Source organism: Oryza sativa, chromosome 11 (genome assembly GCF_034140825.1).
Source record: "Oryza sativa Japonica Group chromosome 11, ASM3414082v1".
NCBI classification, from domain to species: Eukaryota; Viridiplantae; Streptophyta; class Magnoliopsida; order Poales; family Poaceae; genus Oryza; species Oryza sativa.
In genome coordinates, this window is record NC_089045.1 from 3,449,617 (window position 1) to 3,472,209 (window position 22,593).

At 46.0% G+C, this 22,593-nt stretch overlaps 1 protein-coding gene across 1 annotated transcript; it reads right to left on the reverse strand.

Moving 5' to 3' along the window:
• Positions 1-16,957: 16,957 nt before the first annotated feature.
• On the reverse strand, positions 16,958-22,363 carry LOC4349894 (CBS domain-containing protein CBSCBSPB3). The gene is made up of 14 exons (XM_015759605.3): positions 22,069-22,363; positions 21,824-21,983; positions 21,085-21,217; positions 20,139-20,309; positions 19,761-19,839; positions 19,417-19,530; positions 19,250-19,316; positions 19,044-19,149; positions 18,894-18,952; positions 18,697-18,806; positions 18,490-18,617; positions 18,327-18,409; positions 17,797-17,886; positions 16,958-17,681 (listed from the first exon to the last, which is right to left on the reverse strand). The coding sequence occupies exons 1-14, from the start codon at positions 22,209-22,211 to the stop codon at positions 17,442-17,444; spliced, it is 1,683 nt and encodes a 560-aa protein (XP_015615091.1). The 5' UTR covers positions 22,212-22,363; the 3' UTR covers positions 16,958-17,441.
• Positions 22,364-22,593: the final 230 nt, after the last annotated feature.

Here is a 22,593-nt window from a genome sequence, read left to right on the forward strand (position 1 = left end):
CAAAAACAACAGCCTTTCCTTGAAGCCTGCAATAAACACCTATTTCCCATGGCATGCTGAGTACTCCTGTACTCACCCTTGCTCTATATAAATAATTCCCCCCCCAGTTGCTGAAGAAGATGAAGCGGATCCCGCTGACGAGGAGTTCTTCCAGGAGCAAGCCGGCTACGATGAGTTTTAGGGTTTCGGCCTAGTTCCCAAGTCGCGCCTGTGTTGTTTGGTCCAAGTCCTGGCTTCCGTTTCCCTTTTGTAATGCAGTTGTGAGCTCGGGATCTGTCCGCAGCCCAACATGACTGTACCTCTACTCTATAATAAAGAGACCTCTGTTGCTGTGATAATCTGTCTTCCTATGATACCAGCACTGTTTCCTGGGTCTGGTATCAATTTACAGGTTAATTTGGAGCGTCACGGGCTAGTTCCGGTCGGTACTAGTTCGGGGCGTGACAAGAGATGGTATTAGAGCACAGGCTTGGCCCTAGGGCGAAACCCGACGTTTAGGACGACCCTAAGGATACTAAGTTCAAAACTACTTGCGAAAAGCTAAGGTTTCTTTTGTTTTCTTTATTTCCAATAGTTTGTTTCTAAAATGGTTACTAATATTTTCTCCCTCTTTCAAAATTGTAGATGGCAGTGAACGCAAGCGTCAGCTCCCACGGTTTTGGTGAGGGTCACCACGTCGCTCAGCTTCGTGACCTCGCCCGTTTCCTTGGCTTCTCGTGTCCCGAGTACACGGGGTACTCCGTGGACCGTGTTCCCCCTCGCTGTGAGCTCTCTGTGTACCTTTACCCCCGTGGAGGTATACACGGAGCTGGCCTTCGCCCACACCACTTCACTGTGGCCAGGCCCACTCTCCAGATCGCGTACCAGGACCTCTCCTGGACTGCGCTTCGTCGCCTGGCCCACGACTACAGCCACCGTCTCGGGGGCTCCGCCTTCCGGCAGCTTCCACGCCTTCCTTCTGGCCACGCAGACGCCAGGTACCCTTGTCCGTACAGCGAGTCTCAGCCAGTGCTGACTCGCATGGTTGAGCTTTCGGAGGCTCAGGCCACTCAGCACGACCTACTCCTTGAGGCTTACCGCTCCCTTGCCCGCCGCTACGCCGCTCTGGAGGCCCATATGGCCGAGGAGGGTGTCACCTCAGTTGACACTGTCTCTTGGGACTCAGGCCGCCTCTGTCACGCCAGCCACCTGTCCTCCCACAGCTCCCGCGGCTCTGCCCGCACTCCCAGTGGCCCGCGCTCCCCTAGCTCGCGTGCGCCGTACTCACCAGTGTACTCCCCCTACCCACACCCAGTTAGCCCCTCCTACACCCCCGGACACACCCCAGTTGCTTCCTCCCGCCGTGGCCCACGCTTTATCCGCACCGCGCGGAAGCGTGTTGTTGGTTCTTCCACCGTGTTCCGTTTCCACTACCCAGCTCCCCCACCGCCAGCGGCCTGTGCTGCTGCCGGCCCTCGACAGGTTCCGCCGGTCCCTTCGCGTCAGCCGATCGACGTTTCTTCGACTGAGGAGCCGACTACAGGAGGCAGCCAGGCTGACGAGGAGTAGAGGAGGCAGTCTTCAACAGCCGTCCGTGTGTTAGGCCCTTTTGTTCCGCCGCCAACTCTTTTGGAGTCGTGGCGAGGTAGTGCGTGCGTGTGTTTGTTGTGGGTGTTGTTTGGTAGTCTGGTTCTCCTAGGTGGTGTGCGCACAGTCAAGCTCGGCGTAGCTCTGTGACTTGTCCACACCCGTTGTATCAGGTGTTTTTATGATTTGAAAAATCCAGTTTATGCCTAGTGTGTGCTGTCTGAGTTGCTATTTACTTTGCTCCTTGCCCTCCTAAGTGCTTACCTGATTCTTACCTCGCCCTCTTCTGGGAGTTTAGATGGCTAGCCCCCCCCCCCCCCCCCCGTGCAGCCCGTGCGCCAGCCCGCTTCGGTTTTGAAGAAGGTAGAGTTGTGACAGAAGCAAATCATGAGTCAGCTAATGAGCAGTCTCACCACAGCAACCGTTCGCACCGCACTGCTTCCCGCAACGCAGAAGTTGAGCAACCCCGCCGCAGCAACCGCTCGCATCGCACAGCTTCCCGTAATGCAGAGATGGAACAGTCTCACCGCTCTCACCACACTGCCAGTCACAATTCTGGAGAAGAACGCCTCCCTTCCCCACCTCATGTGGAAAACAACATGCAGCACTTAATGGCAGTTCAGATACAAATCTTGCAAGGATTAGCCGCAGCCGTAGCCGGTTATCAGCACAATGCGCATGGAAATGGCCACCCTCACATGGGCAATAATAGATCCAAGCTGACAGATTTTCTGAGGTCTCGTCCGCCAGAGTTCTCTCAGACCGTCGAGCCCGTCGAGGCTGACGATTGGCTGAAAGATGTTGATAGAAAACTCAACTTGGTGCAGTGTACTCCGGTTGAGAAGACGCTCTACGCCTCTCACCAGCTAAGAGGACCTACTGCAGATTGGTGGGAGAATTACTGTAATGCATACCCTGAACCCACTAACATTGCTTGGGATGAGTTTGCTACGGCTTTCCGTGCAGCTCATGTGCCTGAAAGCACCATTGACATGAAGAAAGAGGAATTCAACAGACTTAAGCAAGGCAACAGCAGTGTCAATGAGTACCTAAGTATGTTCAACAAGTTGGCTCGGTACGCCCCTGAGGAAGTGGACACAGATAAGAAGAAGATCAGGAAATTCTTGAAAGGAATCGCGGTTGGAATGAGACTCCAGTTGCTTGCTCACGACTTCCCCACTTTTCAACATATGATCAACAAGGCACTTCTACTTGAGGATGCCAGAAAAGAGGCTACCGAAGAATACAAGAAACGCAAGTCTAACCATCAGGGAAATTCCTCCCGAGGCGCACCTCGCCCTCGCTACGGTCAACCCATGCAATACCACCAGTCGGTCACTCAGGCTAACCGCCAGCCAGGCTACGCCCCTTGTCCTCAAATGAACCGTCCGGCACCTCAGCCACAGCAGCGTGCCCCTAGTGGCAATACTGCGCCAAACAGTGTTACCTCTTTCAAGTCACCGCAAGGACCGTCAGCTGTTCAGTGTTTCCGGTGCAACCAGATGGGCCACTATGCCAGACAGTGCCCTCAGAATCCTACCAACACCAGCTCACGGCATGCTAATGGCAGCACTGCCAGAACTCCTACTCCAGCGGCAGCTCAGTCTCGTCCTAGCTCTCAGGCAAGTGGACAAGGTACTTGTGCTTCCAACAACTTTGGTCGAGGCCGGGTGAACCACATTCAAGCTGAGACCGCTCAGGATGCTCCAGACGTTGTGATGGGTATGTTCTCTGTCAACTCCGTACCCGCAATAGTTCTGTTTGATTCAGGAGCTTCCCATTCTTTCATATCACAAGCTTTTGTGAAAAGAAATGGTTGGAAAACCCAAAATTTACGTGTACCAATGATAGTACATTCCCCTGGGAGGAATATAAGGGCAACTCAAATATGCCCGGAAGTTAACCTTAGAATTGAGGAAGTTGACTTCCTAGCCAAACCGATAGTCCTAGACTCGCAAAGCTTGGACATCATCCTAGGGATGGATTGGTTGGCTAAGCACAAAGGACAGATAGATTGTGCCGAAAAGTCCATCACCTTGCAAGGACCTGGAGGAAAGCAAGTCCGTTTTACCTCTAACACCCCTACCGCAAGTCGGTCTATCTTAACCTGTTTACAAGTCACCTCCTTGGAGTCGGTGCCCGTAGTCTGTGAATATCCCGACGTATTTCCAGAAGAATTAACGAGTATGCCACCAGACCGAGAGATTGAGTTCGCCATAGAACTGGCACCAGGCACCGCACCAATTGCAAAAAGACCCTACCGAATGGTAGCCAATGAGCTAGCAGAAGTTAAAAGACAAATCGAAGAATTGAAGAGTAAAGGTTATGTGCGACCTAGCTCATCCCCTTGGGGAGCCCCAGTGCTTCTGGTTAAGAAGAAGGATGGCTCTGAGAGAATGATAATCGACTATAGAGCCCTGAATGAAGTGACTATAAAGAACAAGTACCCGTTGCCACGGATTGACGATTTGTTCGATCAACTTAAAGGAGCAAGAGTTTTCTCAAAGATTGACTTAAGATCAGGTTACCACCAATTGAAAATCAGATCTGAAGATATCCCGAAGACTGCTTTCTCAACGCGTTATGGTCTATATGAGTTCACAGTGATGTCCTTCGGACTCACCAATGCCCCAGCATTCTTCATGAACTTAATGAACAAAATCTTTATGGAATAGCTGGACCAGTTTGTCGTGGTGTTCATCGATGACATCCTGATATACTCCAAGAATGAGGAAGAACATGCTGAACACCTGAGGCTAATAATGGAAAAGCTCAGGGATCATCAACTATTCGCTAAATTCTCGAAATGCGAATTCTGGTTAGACCGAGAAGCATTCCTTGGACACGTGATCTCCTCCAACGGTGTCGATGTAGATCCCAGCAAGGTTGAAGCTGTACTTGCTTGGAACCCGCCCAAGAACGTGTTAGAGATTCGCAGCCTCCTTGGCTTAGCTGGATATTATCGAAGATTCATTGAAGGATTCTCTAAGCTAGTCAGACCTATGACCGAGCTGTTAAAGAAGGAAAAGAAGTTTCACTGGTCTGCAGCCTGTGAAGACAGCTTTCAAGAAATGAAGAAAAGGTTGACCACTGCCCCAGTTCTCACCTTGCCAGATATCCGAAAAGATTTCGAGATCTTCTGTGATGCATCAAGACAAGGCTTAGGATGTGTCCTAATGCAAGAACGAAAGGTTGTGGCCTATGCATTCAGGCAGCTCAGGCCTCATGAAGTCAACTATCCCACCCATGATCTCGAGTTGGCAGCCGTGTTTCATGCTCTTAAGATCTGGAGGCACTATTTAATCGGGAACAGATGTGAAGTATACACTGATCACAAAAGTCTTAAGTATATCTTCACTCAGACCAAATTAAATATGAGGCAGAGAAGATGGTTGGAACTAATCAAGGATTACGATCTTGGAATTCATTACCACCCCGGTAAAGCTAATGTGGTCGCTGATGCGCTAAGTCGCAAGGCCTATTGCAATGTAGCTCAAATACGGCCTGACCAAGATCGCCTGTGCAGAGAATTGGAGAAGTTGAGGCTGACCGTGGTACAGTCAGGTGTCCCTGCCAGCTTGACAGTACAGCCTACCCTAGAGTCGCAAATCCGGGAAGCTCAGAAAGACGACGAAGGGATAAAAGAGTTAATAAAAAGAATACAGGAGAAGAAAGACACCAATTTCTCCATAGACGATCAAGGCACAGTTTGGTGCGGTCCACGCATCTGTGTACCGGCCAAGAAGGAATTAAGAGATCTCATCCTAAAGGAAGCTCATGAGTCCGCCTACTCCATTCATCCAGGAAGTACGAAGATGTACCAAGATATCAAGGCATACTTCTGGTGGACTGGAATGAAGCGAGATGTCGCAGAATACGTAGCCTTGTGTGACATTTGCCAAAGAGTCAAGGCAGAGCACCAGAGGCCAGCTGGTCTGCTACAGCCCCTACCAATTCCCGAGTGGAAATGGGAAGAAATCGGAATGTATTTCATCACCGGTTTGCCAAGAACCCCTAGCGGGTACGACTCCATCTGGGTAATCGTGGATCGACTCACGAAATCGGCTCATTTCGTGCCAGTGAAAACCATCTTTGATGGAAAGAAACTAGCAGAACTCTACATGACCCATGTCGTATGTAGATTTGGCTGTCCCAAGAAGATCGTGTCAGACCGAGGCACTCAGTTCACCTCAAGGTTCTGGAAACAGTTGCATGAAGCTCTCGGAACCGATCTAAATTTTAGTACAGCCTACCATCCGCAGACCGATGGTCAGACCGAAAGGGTAAACCAAATCCTAGAAGACATGCTACGTGCGTGTGCCCTGGATTTCGAAGGCACTTGGGATCGTTGTTTGCCGTATGCTGAGTTCTCATACAACAACAGTTACCAGGCCAGTATTCAGATGTCGCCGAATGAGGCAATGTTCGGAAGAAAGTGCCGCACCCCCTTGTGCTGGAATGAGGTGGGCGAAGCGCTGGTATTCGGTCCTGACATACTCAAGGCAGCAGAAGAACAAGTTAAGCTGATCCGAGAACGTTTAAAGACAGCGCAGAACCGCCAAAAGAATTACGCTGACAATCGGAGGCGTGACCTTGAGTTCGAAAAAGGAGATCATGTGTACCTGCGGGTATCACCTCTCCGTGGTATGAGGAGGTTTGGGATGTCCGGCAAGTTAGCACCCCGCTACATCGGCCCCTACCTTATAACCGCCAGACGTGGCGAAGTGGCTTACCAGCTTGAGTTACCTGAAGGTCTCGCAGATGTGCACAACGTGTTCCACGTATCCCAGTTAAAGAAATGTCTTCGAGTTCCAGAAGAACAAGTCCCCCTGGGTAACATCGAGCTGGAAAAGAATCTGACCTACAAGGAAAGACCGATCAAGGTTCTTGAAGAGGCAGTACGTCAGACTCGAAGGAAGACCATTAAGTTCTACAAAGTCCAATGGAGCAACCACTCTGAAGATGAGGCAACCTGGGAGCGAGAAGATCTTCTCCGCGCCGAGTTCCCGGAGCTGCTCCCTTAGGTGCTGAATCTCGGGGTCGAGATTCTTGTTAGGGGGGTTGGTCTGTAACGCCCGTTCCGTCGTGGCGCCTAGCGGGAAAATTATCTCTTAAAAACCCTAGTTGCGAAATTTGTTTCTTTGCTTGTTGTCTAGTGTCCGTGCCATCTCAAGATCTCAAATCCCCGATCTATCGTCGAGTTCAATTCCGAATCCAAATCCTTCCAAATCAAATTCCTCCGCAAAAGTCTATTTTGTCTCCCCCAGGGTCGATGGGCCGAATTTCTCTCGGCCCATCTCCCCCCTTCCTCCCGGCTATCTCTCTCGCTCTCTCTCTCTCTCTCTCTCCCCCTCCCCCTCCGCTCCGCCCGCGCGCCGCGCGCGCGTGCGCGTGAGCCGCCGAGCCGAGCCCTCCTCTTTGCTCCCTCGCTGCCGCTCCCCGCGCGTCGTTCGCGCGCGCGCCCGCGTGGTCGTCGCCCGCGTCGCGCCTACGCCGTCTGCGCCGCCCGGCCCCGCTGCTCTGCCGCGCCTGCAGCCGCTCGGCCCCACAGCCAGCGCGCGTGCCCGAGCCGCGCCGCTCAATCCGCCGCGCCTCCCGTTGCATCCCGCGCGCGCGTGCCGTGGTGGCCGACCGCCTGGTCACCGTCGCCATCACCCTCTGCCGCGCCAGCCCGCACCTGTCGCCCGTGTCGCCGCTCCGCTCCAAACCGTCCCGCCGTCATCGCCGTCGTCATCGCCTCGGCCCCGCCACTCCGCGCGCAAGCCGCCAAGGGACGGAGGCAGAGCCCCTCCTCCCTCTGCCGCGACGCCCCGCTCCCCTCCTCCTTTTCCCAAAGCGGCAAGGAGGCAAACCCCTTTCTCTCCCTCCTTTTCCCCTTTTTCTCCCGCCGGCGTTATCCTCCCTCCGTCCTGTCGCCGATTTGGCCGCGAGCGCCGAGCGCCAGCTCGCGCCTTGACCGCCCAAAGTCGGTTTCCAAACCGACATTGCCGCCCTTAAAGCCCCAGGCGCCCTCCCTTCCTCTTTCCCCCCCCAATCCTCCCCGTTTCTCGTCCGCGCCATTGCCGCCGCCTCCCGTGCTCTGTCTCGCCTCCGCCGTTCATCGCCGAGCGCCGGGAGAGCCGGTGCGTTCGAGGACGCGAAAGGGGACTCCGGGCGCTCGTCTTCTTCCTCTTCCCCGGCCCGAGGCCGGAGAGATTACTCCCGCGCCGTCGGCCTCTCGTCACTGCGCCCCGCCCGCACGGTAGTGCCTCCCTCCGTTCTTCCTCCTCGGTCCATCTCCCCCCCTTAGTTTTCGGTGGTAGCATGAGTAGCCTCCCCGTAGCTAGCCGGCGCCGCCCCGACCGTTGCCGTCGCTCGCCGTGTGCTCCCCGCCGTCGCTGCCCGAGCTCCGTAGCACCCGCTCGTCGCCGGCCTCGCTCGGCGTAGCTCCGCCCAATCCGACGCTAGCATCGGATTCCCGTAGCCGCGTAGATGCTCTCGCCGCCGGGAATTGGCCCCTCGTGACCTCGTCGCCGTTTCCCCCTTTTCCCTCCGCCGGGCGCCGCCGCCGCAATCCGCCGCCGACGGACTCCCTCCGGCGAATCCAAGCCGTTGGCTCGCTCGCTCTTATTCTCCCTCGTCATCCCGGTGTACGCCCCGTCGCCCCTCATCGTCGCAAGGCGTCCCGGAGAAACCGCCGCCGCCCGCGGTCCATTCGCGGCCGGCGCCTTCGTCTTCCTCCCGCCAGCCCGCGTGGCAGCCACGTAGGCGCCAGCTCGGCCGGGTCGAGCCGACCCCGGTCAGCCCCTCCCCGTGCGCGCGTTCCACCGCGAGCCGTGAGGCTGCGCGTGGGCCCGCCGCATCCGCATCCACCGCGAATCGTGCGCGTGCACCGCGTCCCTCCCCCGCCCGCGCGCGTGCGCCGCGTGCTCGCTCCGCACGGTGAACCGTGTCACCGACAAGCGGGTCCCACCCGGGACCACACGTGGTGAGCCCGGTTCACCGGCTCTCTCTCTCCTCCCTCCCGCGCGCGCGCGCCTTGGGCCGCCTTGGGCCGGCCGGCCCATTTAGCTCGGCCGGACCGCTCCATTTCTCTCGGGCCGCGCCCTAGCCGCCCGAGAAAAGTCTATTGTCCCTCCCTCTTTTCTTTTCTTTTCTTTTCTTTTCTAAAAAGGATTTAATTAAATCCTTTTCCTTTAGACCAAAAATCCAATAATCTTAGAAATTCAATATCCTTCCAACCGTAAGTCCGTTTGACTCCGTTCAACTTCCAAAATTCCTCAAATCTCGAGATCTATCTAATGGCACGCTTAGAGGTCATTAATAGGGCTTTATTTTCGCCGTTTGTTGAGTTGTCCCGTTTCGCGTGTAGTTTCGGAGCCCGAAGACCCGCAGTGCGAGGATTTCGAGGATCAAGCTCCAGATCTCGAGCAAGGCAAGCCACCTTTGAACATCTTGAGCCTATATTTGAAATTTAATTATGTTGCTTGAAAAATATTATGCATTGATAGGATCGCACTTAATCTGTTGTCCCGTCTGCAAGGCAGATCGGCGGACCTACCTAATTTGTTGCATTTGATCCTTCCTTTGCTAATTGATATACCATGTTCCCTTGTAACCATCTAGTTGCGTCCCGATATTCGTGCACCCTGTGCGAGTATCGACGGACGCCTTCAAACTTAAAATTCTGAGTAACTTCTTGGGTAAAACTTGGGTTTTACAAAAGACTTGGAAAACCCGACACCTGGGTCGGTGCTTGCGAACTAAATAAATTTCCAAAACCGCGGACCGGGGAACGTACCGGGTGTACGGTTTTCCGCTCTTGCACTTAAGGACCGTTTCCTTGGAATTTCATCCAAACATAAGACAAGTACGACCACATGGGTGGAATGGGACACCCCTGGCTGAGTAACTAGCTTATCAGGGGAGCCTTGATGCCGAGAGACATGTGGATTCGCCGGGGTGGTGTCGGGGAGGACCCATAGGCTTCCTGGCACAGTATGGTCTGGGACCTAACCTGTTGTTGGTCTGGGACCCCTCTCGTCGGCATATGGTAAACCTGTGTCGGCTTTGGAAATGCCTTGTCATGAAAGCTTGGAGGTCTCCCGACGTGGCTGATCCCCACGGGTTGGGTGATCCGGGTTAGTAATGTCGTGTGGGTAAAGTGTACCCCCTCTGCAGAGGTTAACAAACTGTTCGAACAGCCGTGCCCACGGTCATGGGCGGATGTGAGGTGATTCCTAGCGTAGTTTTGCTTGACTACTGCTTGTGAAATTGCTGTTGTGGAAAGGGGTTCGATGATTGAAAAATCTGTAGCTGATGGAATCAGCTAGGCCCGGGTGGCCGTTTGAAAGTTGTTGGCCCGGGTGGCCGTTTGAAAAGCTGTTGGCCGGGTGCCAACCTTGATTCAAATCTAAAGACTGATACATTGCACATACTCCGACCGGACGAGACGCACTGTCTCATCCGTGTCGTTTGAGAAGCACTCACTTAGTTGATTTCAGAAAAGAGTTCAAATGAAATCAATTGCAAAAACAACAGCCTTTCCTTGAAGCCTGCAATAAACACCTATTTCCCATGGCATGCTGAGTACTCCTGTACTCACCCTTGCTCTATATAAATAATTCCCCCCCAGTTGCTGAAGAAGATGAAGCAGATCCCGCTGACGAGGAGTTCTTCCAGGAGTAAGCCGGCTACGATGAGTTTTAGGGTTTCGGCCTAGTTCCCAAGTCGCGCCTGTGTTGTTTGGTCCAAGTCCTGGCTTCCGTTTCCCTTTTGTAATGCAGTTGTGAGCTCGGGATCTGTCCGCAGCCCAACATGACTGTACCTCTACTCTATAATAAAGAGACCTCTGTTGCTGTGATAATCTGTCTTCCTGTGATACCAGCACTATTTCCTGGGACTGATATCGATTTACAGGTTAATTTGGAGCGTCACGGGCTAGTTCCGGTCGGTACTATGTTGTTTATATATCTATAACTAACTATTTTATGGATGGGTTATTATATTGCCTATGGATGATATGTATGAACTTTTGAAGTTAGCCGTTGGCTATATTATTAAACTTACTCTAAGTATTTCTAGGTTTTTCTTAGCAAAATTAAGTTAGTGGGAAAATATTCCCTTTTACTAGTTACCTTAGTGGTCAAATTTTGAATTGTTTGTATTTTTTTCTCAAGCATTTGATTGGCTAAAAATGTACTATAGATTTTCATGCATTAAAATCAATGCTATAGAAAATACTACTATATATCTGAATATACAAATTTTGAATTCTATTCCATAAATGGTTAGAGCAGGTTCAATAGCAGACTATAAGCCAGCTATAAACGTATTTTAAAGTGATAAAAGAGGAGAAATAAGAGCAGTATGCTACAGATTTATAGCCAGCTGTAACACGTACTCCAAGATATGTGTGTATGACAGGTGAGACTAAACATTAATTATGTAGTATATGTTTATAGGTAATTATTATATCAATTGGTTATTAAATTGACTATAGATAATTTGAAGTCAGTAGTTGGCTATACGTTAGTATAAAGAGAGTACTACTAGTACAAAGTTTTAAAAGGTTCAGAGTAGGAATACACTCCTCCTAGTATCAATCAATAATGTTGAGGCCTGGTTTAGGCCGAGTTTAGTTCTAAAATTTTTTTTTCAAACTTTTAACTTTTCTATCATATCAAAACTTTTCTACACACACAAACTTCCAACTTTTCCATCACATCGTTCCAATTTTAACCAAACTTTCAATTTTGACGTGAACTAAACACACCCTTAGTTCCCAACTTTTTATTCAAACTTCCAACTTTTCTATCACATCAAAACTTTCCTACACATAAAATTTCACCTTTTTCATCATATCGTTCCAATTTCAACCAAACTTCTAATTATTTTAGCGTGAACTAAACACACCCTCCTAAGTAGAGAACCGTATTTATGTACCCTCCTCAAGTAGTATGCATCAGCTCAAGCTGCACGAACACTGACCAGTCCGTTTTTTTTTACTGTCAGTACACAGGACATCCCGATCCCGGGGTACAAAAACAGTTGTCCACTGTCACCCTTGCCCCAGCCATCAATCTGTGTCTGGACCTGATCCTAGTACAAATTTTGGTACCCTAAACATTATTACTGCATTCAACCTTGCAAAATACTAGTATGCCCATACTGTACTGGATTGCCATTGTACACAAACAATGCAACACCCTCGGCCTAAACCTTTGCAATCTCCAGGCGATTTGCTGCTATTGCAATACTAGTACTGCATTGCTGGGCCTTGCTGCCGCTGCATGTGTGACCCTGGTTCACTGCACCGGGGGACATGTATATGATTATCTAGTACTTGATTGTAGAAAAGTGATAAAAAATTAAAGAAATGATACAAGCAGTATAATAGAATAAAGTTTTTTTTGAAAAATATTTTTTAAAAGTGAAACAAATAATCTATTTTAATAATCTAGTAAAATAAGCTGAAAAGAACATGACCTTAGGGCTCTATTGGAGCCGAACAATTTTACGAGAACTTTGTAGGAAACAAACTGTTTTCTATGAAAATTCTGTAAAATTTCCGTGTTCCAAATAAGCCCAAATTTTGTCACTTACTTATACTGAAACTTCACTATACTGCTTATCACAGTTCAAAAGTCCCTCCTGATTAACAGCGATCAAACTAACTGCTCCATATAATGTAGTAGTAACCTTGAAGCAGGTTACTAGACAAGCAAAAGCAACTCCAATTTAATTTGTCCACAGGAACACCTTTTTACTGAACAATGAGGACTGCTGCTATGTAGTACTCCTACTTGTCTGACAGAGAGACAGAAAGGAACAGTTGGTAATTAACCTGTGTTGACAACACAACGCAAAATTGACGACGGCACCACCTTTTTGCACTCCTCAAACAGTCGCCGCATTCAATTAATTAAGATAACATTACTACAATTAATTTTGGTAATTAAGCTACTATTATAATACCAGGTTAGCTGTAAGATGAAGCTTACAAGATACTAAAAGAATAACTGATTCTCAACCAAGACTTCATGCCAAACTAAATACGCACTTCTCTGAAGACAAATACTACCAGATGATGGCATCATCACACCAATCTGAAAAACTACCTTTGAAGCTACGTACAACAACAATGGCTTCCAAAGACAAAAGAGAAAGGATTAATCATGAGATTCCAAGCTACAGCCACGAGTACATTCCTATCAGGTGTCCCTGACACACGATCTAAATGGATTAATTATGCAAAGATGACAAGACATCACATACATAAAAGCTAACAGAAAAAAGATAAAGGTTTCACTTCCATTGCATGCAAGCCATGAAAAGTAAATAGACACCTCAACTCTTTTAATCCTTTTTATTTGTACTATGAAAACGATTGTGCAATAGATAAATTTATATATAATTCATTATCATTATCAATCCATCACACGCTAAAAGGACTGGAGGCCCCTCTAACGGGGACACAAAAACTTTTGGAAAAAGAAAGGAGAATGGATAAATAAAGGTGGCATGCACCTTTGGATGGTGAGCACCTTAAAATTGAGGGATTACCGGTTTACTCACGACTATTTGTCTTGTCCTTCTAACAATATCGAATATGTTTTGTCTTTTGTTAATGAATGTATCGGCCAATCTAGTTTTGTTTTCATGCGATTTATATTTCAATTTACCTCTTGCTGAGACAAAGTGTGAAAACCAGAGAGAGATATACTATATCCGGTCATATTCTATTATATTCCCTCCGTCTCATTTTAACCGCAGTTATGAATTTCTATGTCCAACATTTAACCGTCTGTTTTATTTTAAAAAATTAAAACCTATATATCAAGAGAAGCTCAAAATTGTTAATGTGACTTAGTGGTTCCCATTGAATTTGGACTCTATATCTACCTGGGTGAAAACTCAACTTATATATAAATTTGTTTGCGGTAATAATTTGTTTGAAATTTATTATTTTTATATCTCACAAATAAAGTTGAGGTTAGATAATATTTTTTATAATATTGTGTAACATCAACTTATCTATATGTGCGATTCTTTTTATAATTTAGGTGACCTTTTAGTTAGGATTTCCAACGGATATTTACCCTATTTTACCTTTACATTTACATGTTATCTCCCCTCTCTATCTCTCTCTCTACTTAGAAATGCAGAACTACAAATCTCGAAACATGGCCGGTTACTACCGGTATTTGTGCTTATTTCGTTTCATGGAAGCGAGCATCTGTCTTGTGTCCTATGCCTCCTGTCTAGCACATATATATGTTGCCCTTTGCAAAGGAAAGTTTGTTTAAATTCTTTTCTGCTCTCGAGAAAGGATTCAAAGTAAAATCCAAAGTAGGTTCCCTTCTAGGGGTCCATACGGGACGGAAACAAAATGATATGTATTTTTCATTCTCGAAAAGAGAAAACTAAAGAATTTGAGTTTCTACTCTAGCATTGGATACCCGTAGGAACATGACAAGTTTTGGGTTTGATGCATGTTGGAGCATTTTGTAGTATTGTACTCCTAGCTACTCCCTCCGTCCCATAAAAAACTAACTTCTGGCTACGAACCTAGACGTAGTGTGTGTCCAGATTCATAACCAGAAGTTGATTTTTTCTGGGACGGAGGGAGTAGCTAAGAGCGCTACTATGTATCATTTGGCTAGTACAAATGTCAAAGGGTTGGCTCCACATTTCATGGCGAAATTAAAACACTATCCCTATTATCCGAAGGTCATAGTATTTGTCGATGACATGGGACCGGGAGTATCATGACTAGAGGCTTGGGCAGGAGCAATCACCCACGTGGCCTGACCCCCTCGGGGGGTCGGGCCCGAGGGTGATGTGACCGCCCCTCTCTTTGTCTCCCCGAGGGATCGGACCGCTCCCGTTTCGGCCCCGAGGGCCGAGGCGCGCCCCGACCCCTTGTGGGTTTTGCGTCGCGTATGGGTTAGGTGAGCACAGCGGGGCTCACCTAACCGCATTTATTGTGGTTTGAACGAGCGCGTCACGCCGCATGTAACGCAGTGCAGCGCGCTCGTTTATCCGGTCTGTGACCGGTCACAGACCGATCAGATCGCGGGTTAGGTGGCAACAGGCGGTCTGACACACGCCTCGCCCCATCCCGTCAGGATGAGAGCCTCCAGGCACTCGTCCCTAGCCGGAGCCAGCGTGCTAGCTCCTGAAGATGGCACGTTGGTCCCGGTCAGATATATGCCAGGCTTCATCCCAACCATTACAAGCAAGACATTGTATGAAGAAGGACGAACATGCAGATTGATAAACTGACGCGTGGTGGACAAGAATGACCGATTTGTGACCGGTCTGACCCTGGTCATGTCGTCGGCAGACAGCCATGATCCCACGTTGCACCTGCTTCCGGCGGAGTAGAGGTAGGTATGGGCCATCCCATCAGAAGGTCATTCGGACGGCAACCATTGCAAATCTCCGCCCATTGATGAAGGAAGGGCGGGCCAAGTTTTAGTAAAAAGAGGATGGGTCCCCATCGAAAGGAGAAATAGGTAGAAGTGGTGCATGTGGTATCCCCTTGAGATATAAAAGGAGGACCTAGCCCACTTAGGAGGGGGATCAGAGGTTGGAGACTCCCGGAGAATCCAGGAGAAGATCCCACGAGAGGCAAAAAGAAGGAAGAGGGTTTCTAGAGTTTGATCCCTCTTGCTCTCCAGCTCTTTGTAGCTTCTTCATACACAGATCCACCATAACACAGGAGTAGGGTATTACGCTTCTCAGCAGCCCGAACCTGTATACATCGCCCGTGTCTTGTGCGTTTCCACTTTCGCGAACATTCCACAGACCAGGAGCTTAGAACCTCACCCAGGGCCCCCGGCCGAACCGGCAAAGGGGGACCTGCGCGGTCTCCCGGTGAGGAGCCCCACGCTCCGTCAGTATTATTCGAGATAATCTGATCTATTTATCTATTTATTTTTGTTCTTATAAGGCGTTCATGTACATATTATTTCACCCCTCAAACTTTAGTTTGATTTGTAAGTTACATCCTATTATTACTCCCAAATTGTTATATGAAATTAAAGTACCTTTTGTTCAACATAATTCGATAACTGTGGACAATATCCAAACTCCTCTAGAAAAAGAAGTACGGTGCGATGGTGGTGAATTTGGCATGTCACCACATAATCCTTCCATATATATTGTTCTTTTTAATCACAGTTTAGAACAAAAATACAACTTTTATTGGAAAATTGATTCTAGTCACAAGTCACAAGGGCATCAAGCAACTACATAGACAGATGCCATCAATCACAACACCCAATTAGTCCATCCATGTATCTTCTCAAATATGCAATTGCCCCTTATGTTTTTGTACCAGCATAACGTACAACAGTTCATATCTCACTTCTGTAGTTCTGTTGGAGAAAAGGTAGCAAAAGGTAGATCTATTATTGGTTAATCAATGCATCAATTATAGAGTACTAAGATGTTGCAGTAAACTTTTTTGGGCAATCAAGATGTTGTAATAATGAATCACTACGTACTGTACTATTCTTTTTGTGTGGTGAGCAAGGTTAATAAAAGTAGAGGTGATTGATATATCTAATTTTATCCACATAATCTCTCATTAGTAATTAGGAGACAGCATACATAGTATATTACCTCTATCACACTAATATTATTTTATTCATTTGCTCCCAATCTACTAGTAGGTCTCTTGTGAGAGGTAGCAGCTCATCCTCACTTCTGTGAGTTCTCTCTTCACCTCATAATTCAAACTTACATAAACATTCTTATGGCTAGCAATTCAACGCGTATTTTACTTGCTCTTTAACCCATATAACACTGGCAACCCTCCTGGAATTACCACTAATCCCAACTTTAGGCTGGCTTATGGAAATGTAGCCTCATTATGAGAAAACCAACTACTTGCGCCGTTAAATTTTGATAAAAACTACATTGAATTTATTTTTCTTCCAGGAGACGAATGATTATGTCGGCATTAGCCATTTATTCCGATTTATGATAGATTCAGCTATCCTGATGAAACATGATGTGGCTGATAAAGAAAGAAAGAAGGGAAAAAAAAGAAAAAAAAAGAAAAGGAGATCAACGAATTATTGTTAGTTAAATCTAAGAAGGAAGATCTAATGTTGTTTTCAGGGATTAAAAAAGAGGAAAAAATGGTCAACACACCATTAAAGTGACCAAAGAAGAAATGCTGGCGAGTTGCTACATAGCTTTCAGAACAGATAGAAATAAGTGGCAACGCATCATTTAGTCTAGAGGTGCAACAAGGTAAAGAAAAATGTTGCACAAACACATTTTCCTGAGCTAAATTTTGCAGCAGCAAACTGAGACTGATGAATGGAGCAAAATCCTATCATAACTTCTTATCAGCCACATCATGCATAAAGTATTTCCAGGCTCGAAGAGATGAAGATAACAAAAAAAAGGACATTAATTCTTTCTCACATTAATAAAGAATGATTATACTGCATATATTAATTCTTTCTCACATTAGTAAAGAATGATCATACATTGTTGTATTCTTCATATCATTTCTTGCCTTCTTGGGTTCTGTCAGGGAAGAATCCACTAGATTCGTGGTGACCAGTAATTCATAATTTCATATAGCAATTATGCATAACATGCATTTCACTACATCTGTGAAAAATCTGCATGCAAAAACAAAAATGGAGCAATACCATATTTTGTTAGTTCCACTTCCAGCCCAGTTCCTCAGTTCCTGAGAAAACCTGAGACTGTCAGTTGATTGCTTTTAGGTCCTTGACTCCATGTACGCCGTACTTTATCGTCGATGTCCATCTGTCTCTTCACTCTTAATCTGTTGATAAGCTAAGAAGTTCAATCGTGCTGTTTATATTTTAAATTAGAGCCATGTGTGGAAAATTTATCTCAGACAATCACACTTTAGAGCGTCTCAAGTAAATCATCACCACAACCCCTGTTAGAACAACTGCACCTGCCATCAGGCCATAATGAGCAGGGGTCAACTGACTTGTGTGTGAAGATGTCAACTCTGGAGGTTGCTTTGTCACTTCAGAAGTGTGCTTTGTCACTTCAGAAGCGTGCTTTGTTACTTCAGAACTGTGTTTTGTCACCTCAGAACTGGAATTTGACTCATCAGTGTACAACCTCAATGACTGAAATTGAAAATTTCACTCCGGTGAAGCAATAGTCATAATCCAATGAACAAAAAAAGAACGCAATGTGAAAACAGAGGGACCAATCTATTTGAGGATTACAGAAAAGACAAACCTTCAATCCAGAAGATTTAGCATGGAGCACAGCCCCGGTAAGATCAGTATCCGTAGTGAGCAACACCCTATCACCTTCATCATCATCATACTGTACGGAACATTATCAAAATTTAGCTTGTAATTGTGGCTGAGGTGTGATAATTGAGCTGTAAGTGAAGTGCTTGTAACAGTTAAGGGTGCATTCACAATTTCATGGGATAATTAGTTACCAGCGCTACTCAAAATAAGACCGTTTTATGCCAGTCAACTTATAAATTTCTATAATACAGGCAACACTATATATAGTCTCTATGGTTCAATATAATGTCTATAAGAAAATCAGGATACTGAGATACAGATATGGGGTGACATAAGATAAAGATAAATTCTTATTCTTGAAGTGGATGGTGGTTAAGTACTTTCTTACATCAGTTAGCATTCCATATAAAACAACAGAACTTCTTGAACGATGATCAGACTGACAACCTTTTTTTTTTTTTTTGCTTCCAAACACTAACGAAATACATAAAATAAGGGACAACAAATTACCAAAAGTTGAACTGTGCCCTTTTCGCCATCAATGCCTAATCTTTGCACCACAGAAGACACCAGCTCATGTAAACTCTCTGAACCTGCAGAGACGGAACAAACCAAACTGTTAGTTAGAGCAGTACAACCATAGTTTAACATTCAACCAACTTGTAACACCTACCACATGCAAATCTATGCATACGTCCCTTCTGGTCCTCAATCTTAAAGACAAATGAATTGCCAACAACAGGAGGATTAATGCTACTCCTGCCATCTCCAGCCTCTGATGGCATGAGCAAAGATATTTCACTGAACAATGCAAAAATGCAGGTAAGAATTGCAAATTTGAAAAAGAGGACAAAGGACAAAAAAGGAAGCGTTAATTAACCTGCGACTATCAAATTCCTCATCTGGGGGCTCCAAAGCAAGAGCTGAGTCCCAAAACTTTTGCATTATTGTGTTTGCCACACCATTCGTGGTCTCAGGACCTCCTTCAACCTTCACACAGAATGATGTTAGATGAACGGAAACCATAAGGAAAAAGCAAGGAATGAGAAGCGAAAAAATACGCATGTGCAGAGAGACCATTGAAATGGCTGCATGGGTAATCTGCAGAACATCCAAGCAAGCAACAACTCTCCCTTCTGTTCATTTTTAAAATTAAAAAGTTCAGTCAGATATAAAATACTAGTACCATAAAGAGAAACCTTAGGCTGAAGAAGAGTCAAGTGTTACCTCCATCAACAACAGGAATATGCAAGAATTTGCCATCGCGCATAATATGCAGAGCATCGAGAATTGATGTGTCTAATGTAGCACATTCAGGGTGTGCAGTCATTACCTTGAGCAAAACAGTGAGTAATGCTGTTAGTCTAGAATGAATTGTATAACCCATCGGTAGTTTAAATCATTTAAAATAATATTCAATCTGGAGAAACAACCTTTTCTACATGAGTTAACTCAGGAGAGAGATTTTGTGTCACAACGCGCATAAGCACATCCTTTGAGCTGAATTTCACAATGACATAGCCATTAGTGCCTTAAGAAATATAAAATAATATAAACTCTAGAATAAAGAATTATTCCATAAAAGTATTGAAATGCTTACGTAAAAATCCCTTGCAATGAATTTCCTGCAGTGATAACCACTGAGTTAACCCGTAATTCATGCATTTTTCGTGCTGCTACACAAACAGGATCCCATGGTGAAACAATTGCTACTCTGCAAGTTAAAAAAGAGGTAACTCCCATGATTCAAACCACATTATGTTGGATGATCCATTTTATACCACCAAGTTTCATTCAGTGTCTACAATATACTACTGATGTCTCACTGCCCACATGGCCACATGTCATCCTCACAGTGAGTGGTCTACTATGGATATGAATAAAACTCAGTGGCATGGTGTGGATTTATCCCAAAAATGGAATACTAATAAAAATTTCATGTACTTTGTGTTCTCCGAGATAATGGTTGACAATGAAGGTTTAAGCATCCTTTCTCTTAGAGTTTCTATTACACTGGAATGATCTGCAAATGGTAAACACAGTAATTTGGTCAGCTAAACAAGACCAGAAAACAGTGGTTAAGTGAAATCTATTTAGAAAATAATGTACAAATGTATACAGTAAAGCATCAAACATCAAACATAGTTCCAATCCTGAGAATCATCTCATTATTCTTTGGGATAAACTGGGTATTACAAATTGCTCATAACCTAGTTCACATGGCTACTGACTGCAGTATACATTTTCTGTTCTTGTGTAGCAATGAACATTTAGAGTGAAACAAAGGAAAATAACTAGTCAGCACAATATGCAACAGAAAACCTGGCAAGTTGTCTCCCACTTGACGCTCAACCCCTTCTACAGCAGCTGCTAATGCACTTCCCTGTTCTGCTGCCTTTTCCAGTCTTGATATTGCATCATAGAGGCATTTTGCAATGTCTAGCATGGCAATAACCTCACCATTTTCCACCACTGGGAGGTGCCTAAATTTTCCTAAAACGTGAGTGTTTCATATTAGCTCTAAGGAGAGGAAAATGAACATACTTGGAATACGGAGAGACAGTATATAAAACAATTGGAATGATGAGCCCATGTTATTAAAATAAGAAACAAACTTTCTAACAATGACCATTGATTTCATAGCATAGCTGTTACTGCTTTATTAACAAGTGAATAATGCTTTCTTAATATGCATACAGGTCATTGGGATTGTAGAATGCTGATGTTCAGAGGTTAAAGATATGCAGTTGTCCTATAGTAAATTAAATTTAGCCAATGAGACTCTCAATACTGGAAGAATGTCTAGAAATTAGAAAGTTCCTCTGAAATTAATTTAGATTATTGCTAAAAGGAAATGCAACAAACTTGAAAAGACAAACTGATGAATGCATAAAAGACTGCAAGAAAAGAGAAAAAAAAATGGAAGTACTCAAATAGTTTAATAGTCTTGACCGAATAGATTTTCAAAGAGATTATACTGTAAACAGGGAAAGAGAATGCTGATTGAAGCTTCTCAGAAATACAAAAATAGTGATAATTTTAAACAATATGGCTAGTCCAACATTGTCAACAAGGATTTACTGATCACAACATTATTATCCAAAACATTCTCACAATAAGTAGCTACAACAAAGATAACTAATGCATATGAAATATACTCCACAGCAGCTTGTAGGAGTTAAAGGAAGTGAGTTCAATTGACCCAAGTCCGAAGTATCTGAACCAAACAGGCAGATCACTGGGTCTATGCTTTAAGATTACAAGATACCTTGGACCATTTTCTGCAGTGCTTCAATAGCAAGTGTGTCAGACATGACATAAACAGGAGTTCGTGTCATGATCTTGGAGGTGATTGTTTGCTCAACCCGCAACCCCTCTGCAATCACCCTTTTAGCTATGTCCTGTATCCAAATTAAGCAAATAAGAAACGAAACGATAAAGAATCTCCTTATCTCCTTTAAGCTAGAAGTACCAGCCATGTCCTATATCCCAATTATGCAAATAAGGGCGAAAAGATAAAGCATCTACTTTAAGCTTTAAGTACCATAAGCATAAGATACTTTGGCATGTACTTATAGTATTAAATCATTGCTGTGATTTGTACAAACTTACAGTCGAACACATAACATAGGCACCCGCAAAGAAAAAAGAAAAAAAGAAAACACAACATGGTTGGGCCGCAGTCGAATACATAAGAAGCAAAATACATAAATAACAATTGATTCATGGAGCATTAGTCAAAGTATTTAAACTCTCAACGATTCATTATTGAACAAGTCAGATGTGGCAAAGAGGAGTTGTGCAGTCCTAAGAAAAAGTTGCAATAACATAAAGCGTCCATCTTTAAGAAATCTAGGCACTTGATGTAGACACAAGCAAAACTCTATATGGAGTTTCGTAGAGTACAATTATACCAAAACCCACTTATTAGCCAATCGCAACCACCTCCAGCTTAGAAAACACATCACAGATTGATTTGAAAAATAAAATAAGAAGAGGAAAATTACTTTATCGGTGACGATGCCGGAGAGTAATCCGTTGGCGTCCGTGAGCAGCACGGCGTCCACCCTCCTCGCCGCCATCCGCTGGCAAGCCTCCGCCACCGTCGTCCCCTCCGGGATCGTCACCGCCTTCGTCAGCCGCAGCTTCTTCACCGTCCTCTCCCCTCTGAAGAAAAAGAAGAAAAAAAAATCCAATCTCTGTAAGGATCAAAGGCGGCGAGGAGAGAGAGAGAGAGAGGCAATCTTGGTACGCGGCGTGGCTGGGGGAGGGCGTGGCTTCGGCGGTGGAGATAGCGGCGACCGCGGCGGCGGGATCATCGGACTTCTGGGAGGAGGCCACCGACGGCGGGCGGCTGCGGGTGCGGCGGTTCAGCGCCACGCCGGCGGCACTCATGGCTTCGTCCGCCGCCGCCTCCGCTGCTCCGGAATCAGCGATGTAGTTGGCAGTGGGCGGAGAGAGGGATCGTCGGCGGCGGTGGCGGCCGCCGGAAAAATTGGAGGGGGGGAGAGGTGGCCGGTTCGACTGGGCTCCCACACGCCACGATTGATGAATACCCCACGTGGGAGTTTTTTCACATCGATCTCTTGATGACGTGTCAATGTCAGGTGGGTCCCACACATGCACTTGATGGGAACTAATAACCAGATGGAAAAAGTCCACTTTGACCGAATCTAATAGCCGAATCTAATTCGTACCCCTCAACTAAAAAAGGGGATAGGACGACTCCTCGAACTATTGAAAAATCAGTGTAATTTAACTCCTCCAAGACAGTTAA

Bases quoted from the DNA above. Each gene is read 5' to 3' on its own strand.
- LOC4349894 (XM_015759605.3), bottom strand. From the start codon at position 22,211: ATGAGTGCCGCCGGCGTGGCGCTGAACCGCCGCACCCGCAGCCGCCCG. The intron at 18,618-18,696 runs GTTAATTAACGC...TGCATTGTTCAG, and splicing joins GAGGAATTTGATAGTCGCAG to TGAAATATCTTTGCTCATGC. The intron at 17,682-17,796 runs GTTTGTCTTTTC...TTTCAATTTCAG, and splicing joins CTAAATCTTCTGGATTGAAG to TCATTGAGGTTGTACACTGA.